Source organism: Falco cherrug, chromosome 8, assembly GCF_023634085.1.
Source record: "Falco cherrug isolate bFalChe1 chromosome 8, bFalChe1.pri, whole genome shotgun sequence".
Lineage (NCBI taxonomy): Eukaryota > Metazoa > Chordata > Aves > Falconiformes > Falconidae > Falco > Falco cherrug.
The window spans coordinates 61,591,259-61,597,521 of NC_073704.1; the positions used below are offsets into that span (position 1 = coordinate 61,591,259).

The 6,263-nt window shown below is 54.3% G+C and overlaps 1 protein-coding gene across 1 annotated transcript; it reads left to right on the forward strand.

The window, feature by feature from the left end:
- The first annotated feature begins 4,832 nt into the window (after window positions 1-4,832).
- NEUROG1 (neurogenin 1) lies at window positions 4,833-5,372 on the forward strand. Its single transcript, XM_055719533.1, has one exon. It carries the CDS (start codon window positions 4,833-4,835, stop codon window positions 5,370-5,372), a length of 540 nt encoding a protein of 179 aa, XP_055575508.1.
- The last annotated feature ends 891 nt before the right edge of the window (window positions 5,373-6,263 follow it).

A 6,263-nucleotide genomic window follows, 5' to 3' on the forward strand; every position in this document is an offset into this window, starting at 1 on the left:
ACCCAAAACATTGTGTAATTATTTATAAATGACTTCTCCACTCCTGTGTATAATACCGAAGAAAGAATAAAACTGCAGGCTACTCTCTAAACTATTTCTAAATAGACCTAGCTCAAAAGGAAGCAGAAGTGTTTGAAAAAAAATAATTAATGGTTGATTTTATGGTTGTCTCATTAAAACATTTTAATTACAACAAACAAAATACATTTGTGCTTGCATGGAACAATCGTTTACCTACTCGCCACCCCCCCCTCCCATTCCAAAAAGAAGGAAAACGTTACATCACACATTTAAAACCTGAAAATAAAGCATTCCCACTATTTCTGCAGAGCCCCGGGAGGGGCTGAGCCCTGGCTGCGGCTCCCAAGCACTTGTGCAGGATTTTGCAGCAAACTCAGCTCCGCCAGGCCAGGACCCCCCGGTACTCGGGGACCCTCCCTGCGATGCCCCCGTGCTCCCCTCCCGCCGCTGCCCCCAGCACGTGGCCCAAGGCCTCCCGCTGCCTGCAGGCAGGTAGGAGATGAGACTCAATCCTTTAGAGACAAAGCCCTTGAGCTGCTCCCGAGGCGCTTCCCCAGGAGGAGAACCAGCTCCTGCTCCAGAAGGGGTTAATGCTGCCGCCATGCAGGCTCAGATCCCTTTCAAATATTGGACTTACAGGGCTGTCCATTAGTCAGCAGCCAAGGCTTGAACCCCTGAACCCTCTGGCAGCCTCGGGCTGGGAGCTGGGAGCTGACTGGTAGGGTGATGGGTCCCAGGACCGTGCCCCGTACGCCCATGCCCATGCCGCCAGCCCTCGCTGCGCTACTGTCCCCAGCCCAGGCTGGACAAGCAGCCGCCGCACTCCGTATCATGCCCACGTCAGTGGCCCACCAAGCCATCTTCTCGTTTTCTATCTGTTTTTAAAATTCCTGCTGCATCGACCTGGGCATCCCCAGGGGTGAGTGAGCATGATTCTCTCTTCACTCCTGCAAGACGCTGGCTTGAGCTTACTGCTCCTAGGGTGATGGCCTTGCCACCAGCCATGTCACTTCTCCAAATTCAGTTCAAAGCATCTTCCACAGAAAGCTCTGCCTTCTCGCTCTGGCCATGCTTTCAAACAACAAGGGAGCAAAAAAGCAAGATTCTGCCTGACACATCATTTTGACACTCATCCCAACATTAGTTTAAGCCCTCAAGGACCAACATAACAAAACAGAGTTTAGTGAGTTGTTGTATTGATGTGCATCTTTAGCCTTAAAAAAAAATAAAAATGAAGTACCTCTAACTTCTCTGAGACATCTTCCAATTGTGAGAGTAGTTTTACTGAACCACTTATTTCCATGCTTGGGGAGAAGAGTGATGCTAACACCGCTGTAATGACCGTAACTCCGGTAATTTTTGAAATGCAAGGTTCACCTCCAACGTGGAGATTTATTTACCTTCACAAGGTATGATAAACACTTACCAGGGAATAGCATCTTCTCATGGACCCACCTTTCCCTTGCTAGAAACAGTGCACTCAGAGCAGCAGCGAGCACCCACAGCCTTCGCTGCAAGCACTGCCGGCACGTAGGAGCCCTATGGCACCTATCTCAAACAGCCTTTCTTCCACCTTTATTTATTAATTCCCACTTTTTCTGAGTCCAGCCACGAGCAAGACCCAACACAAGACGTCTCAACATGAGGGTGGAGGAGCAAGCTTCATGCCCGAGGCCCCACCAAGTGATAAACGTGCTGCATGGAAACGTGCCCACAATTGTTTTCTCCAGTTTCGGATGGGCAAAGGATGGGTCGATCCAGCTGTGCTTTTATGGCTTCCATAGTAAAAAACACCATTTGAAACTTGTTTTCATCCTTTTTTTTGAAGAGCTGTAAGGTGTCTCAAGGCAAATGGTATTTATGGCAAGCTTCCTTAGAGCTCAGAATATGTAACTAATAACATCCACGAGTCCATCTGACTCACACCAAGGTGAAGTTAATATCAAAGGGTAAAAATCAGAATAAGGCCATTAGCAAGATGCTGGGAACGCACTCTGTGTTCCTTGAAATCAAAGGTCCTGCTTCATTTGGGGACTTTTTTCTTTCCCAGTCCCAGAAAACTTGACAAAACTTCAGCAGCTGACTTCCATAGGAGCAGGCCCATAAGGTGTAAGAGCCATTATCTGTGTCGGCTGAATAATTTATCTGCAAAATTAGTAGACTGCCTGTGATAGAACTGGTTGAATTATTCATCGGGAATAAATTATCCAAGATATTTAGCACTTCTTTCTGTTTGCGAAGGCTTCCTGAAACAATTCTGGTTCTGTGAATGCATTCGTTATTCATAAGTACGCAGTGAATAGATTATGCAAACAAATTTCAGCCTATGGGTTGTTTGTGAAACATTCACTTCAGCTCCGGCTATTCATGGCTGTGACTGATCACAGAGACACATGGTGCTCTCTCCCCTCCTTGATTGGAGCACAAACTTTTAAAACAAGAGAATAACAAATGACAAACTGCAAATGATGGATAAGGACTAATGAATAATGTGCTTTCACTGCAAACTTTCAGACAAGTGATCGGTTGTGCCAAAGTCTGTGAAACTCTAGGGAATCATAAACATTTTAATGAATAAACTATTGACTGCTCAAAGACACCTAAACAAAAGACAGTAAAAGTGCTGCGGACAGCACCGGAGTTTATATCACTATATACAAGGTGCACATTAACAAAAGTTTAACAATTTTTGCCATATGCTTCCGATAACCTTTAAATTTCCATCCCTCTGCCCTTCTCCTGGTTCACGCTGGAAGCTCCAGGGCCGAGCTCTGCCTGACAACGAGGCCTCTAATCGTGCTGTCACTTGAGGACATGAGTAACTCAGTGAAGTGGAACTACTTAGCGCAGAAAGTCACTTACGTATGCACGGGCCCTAAAATCATCAGCCTGATGGTAGGTCCGGTGATGGAGAGGGCTCAGTCCCTGTCGGAGCTCCGCTCCCCTGGCCTTGCGGGGTTATAGCGCGCATCCACCGTCTGTAGCCATATGAAGATGTTAAAAAGCCAAAAGTGAGCCGATCCCGCAAGCTCAGCCACTGGAAAACTATTTCTAGTTTGAGACTCGTTAATATTCATCACCCAGGGCTTTTTGGATTGCTCACTTCTCTGGGTGATCTTTATGGCACAAAGGCGGCTGCTTGTGGCAGCGTGCTAGTGTCGGGATCATCTCAGAGCAAGGAGGGTGGGATGCCGGAGTAACTCTGACGGCAAACCCCTCTCTTGGGTTCAAGCAAGGGATGGTCGCTATGAACTTAAAATGGAGAGAGAAAGCCAGCAACTTGCGCTGCCAATTTTCCCTGTTTATCAAAGGAGAAGATCACAGGCAGGGGAATGAATCCATGCTTCATGTAAGGGGAAGTCATGTAAGTCCACACGAGTTCAGGCACAGAAGTCTGAAACTGGCTCTCCATGGACGGTGAAACGGGAAACCTTCCCGAGAGGCAAGTACCTGGGTGCTGGCAATAGGGCTTCCCCGCAGCACCCAGGGCAGGATGCAAAAAGCCAGATGTCAGAATTAAGAAAATTCTTAGCCACGTACAAACCTGTGGCTTCCCAAGGTGTTAAATGGGGGATACCTGGGCATTTAATGGGGATTAGCAGCACGGACTTTACCATAAAACCAGCACAGTTCTTTGTTTTTCTACAGGGACAAAGAAGAACCCTATATATACACTCACAGCCACTGAAGTGTACAAAATAAACATAATCTAGAATTTTTAACTTTCTGAACACCTGCAAAACCCTTTTCAAAGTGAAGCACACTAAAACCAAAGTGGATATTCCCCTCTGAAACGCAGGTGGGACCAGACCTGCTTTGCACCCAAGTCCCACTGTTCCAGAGGGTTCCACTTTGCCGGGCAGCATGCCGCAGGCCCACAAGGTGCACAGAAAACCTGCAGCAACCTTCCCCCGGGGTCTGGCAGGGCAAACCCCCACAGCCCACCCCTGCAGGCACCCACTAGCCCCCTGCTTCTGAACCCCGCCGCTGAAACCCACCCGGGAGCCCGGTGACACCCCCACCCCCGCCTCGCTTTGTCCGGCGCTCCCCGCACACGGGGGACAAAAGCGCGGTGGGGGGGGGGGTGGGGGGGGGTGGGCTCGGCCCCCCCCTCCCCCGCGGGGGCGCGGCAGATGCGCGGCTGCCCGCGGTAATTGCGGGCACGCTCCGGAGGGCGCGGCGCACGGGGCCGACCTGCCGCCTCGGCGCGGCCCCGCGGGGCGGCCACGGGGCCATTGTCCGCCCGCCGCTATAAGTACGGGCGGCCGCGCCGTCGTGTGCCACAGCCGCCGCTCACACGAGCGGATCGCGGCCCGCAGCACTTCAAAGACAAGAGCGGTCGCGTGTCCCCCCGCCCCGCCTTTCCCCGCCGCTCGCTTGGGGTGGTTGGTGGTTTGGTTGGTTTGGTTTTTTTTTTCTTTCCTTTTTTTTTTTTTAGGTGGCTTTTTTTTTTTCACCCCCCCACCCCCATCCGCGGAGGGCTCTCCGCACCGAAGTCCGCCCTGCCTCCCCCTCCAGCTGCAAGCTTTGCTTTTTCCCGTTATTATTTTTATACCGTTATTGCTTAACCGAGTCCCCGGGAGTGCCTTTCCATGTGAGTACGGGGCAGCCGGCACCTGCGCGGCGCAGCGCCGCCGTGCCAAGCACTCCCACACCTCCACCCCGCTTAGTTATTATTTTTCTTTTCCCCTCTCTCACCCCCCACCCCCCCTACATCCCTTCCCCGGCCGCCTCGCACCTTTCCCCTTCGCCCCAACCCCCGCCTTCCCCGCCCGGGCCGCGCAGTGACGGCGGCTCCTTCTCTCCGCAGGATGCCCGCCGAGGCGGCCAGCAGCGGCGGCGGAGCGGAGCCGCCCGGCGCTCCGCGGGAACGGCGCAGGCGGCGCGGCCGTGCGCGGGCGCGCACCGAAGCGCTGCTGCACACGCTGAAGCGCAGCCGGCGGGTGAAGGCCAACGACCGGGAGCGGAACCGCATGCACCACCTCAACGCCGCCCTGGACGAGCTCCGCAGCGTCCTGCCCACCTTCCCCGACGACACCAAGCTCACCAAGATCGAGACCCTGCGCTTCGCTTACAACTACATCTGGGCCCTCTCCGAGACCCTCCGCCTGGCCGAGCAGTGCCTCCCGCCGCCCCCCACCTTCCGCGGCGCCGCCGCGCCCCCCAGCCCGGGCAGCGACGCCGGCTCTTGGCTGTCCAGCGCCTCCCCGTCCGCCCCCTCGCTCTGCGCCTCCGCCTCCGGCCCCAGCAGCCCCGCCACCTCCGAGGACTGCGCTTACGCGCCCGCCGACAGCCTGCGCAGCTTCCGCGGGCTGCCCGCCGCCGCGCCCCCGGGCGCGCCCTGCCGCTAGTGCGCGCCGCTCCGCTCCGCCCCGCCGCCGGTGCGCATCGCTCCGCGCCGCTCCGCGGGGCGCGGGCCGGGGGCGGGGGTGCGGGCTGCCTCCTCTCGTTGCACTTTTCAGCGCTCTCCCCCCCCCCCGCCCCAGCCCCATCCCCCGACCCCCGCCTCGCCTCCCGTGCGACTCCAAAAACCGGGAAGAAAAGCGACAGATTTGCTGCCGCAGACGAGGTGAAAAGTCAATTTTACAATTTGTAGCTCTCCAGCGAAGAAAAACGAGCATGAAAATTTGGTTTGAACGCCCTGACAATGCCGTGAAAAGGCTTAGGGGGCCGATGCGGCCCGGGGCGCAGCACGGGGCTCAGCGCATCCCTCCTGCCCTGCTCCCGGGGCGGCTCAGCCCCTCCCGGGGTGGCCCCAGCACCGGCCCCGATGGGACCCTGCGCCCGACGGACAAGCGGGAGGCTCATGCATTATAGATGCTGACCCCCAGCGCGGCGGTCTTGCTTTAGAGCAGGAGCAGACACGGGGTATTCAGCCACTGGGCCAGAGAGCGGTTTAATTTATTCAAGATGTTCATTCATATGAAAATTGTATTTTTGTACATAAAGAGCTTTATTCTATTATTATGCCTCTTATCAAAGTGGGTTTGGTTTTTGTTTTTTGGTTGTTTTTTTTTTTAAGAAATGGTACTTTACCCTGTAAATAAAAGTTTTAACGTTTTTACTGAATTTCAGCAGTGCCTCTGGAGTTTTGTTTCTTAAGCTGGGACGGGTGTCGCACCTCAGAAGGAGTCCGGGATGGAAGGGAAGGGTTTGCCCCAAGGCGACACTCAGCACGGGCCGGGCCGGTGTTTCTGACACCCACACCGGCCATGGCCACGGGCAGCTACCTGCAAACATCA

Excerpts from the sequence above, each read along its gene's own strand:
- NEUROG1 (XM_055719533.1), top strand. The coding sequence starts at position 4,833 with ATGCCCGCCGAGGCGGCCAGCAGCGGCGGCGGAGCGGAGCCGCCCGGC.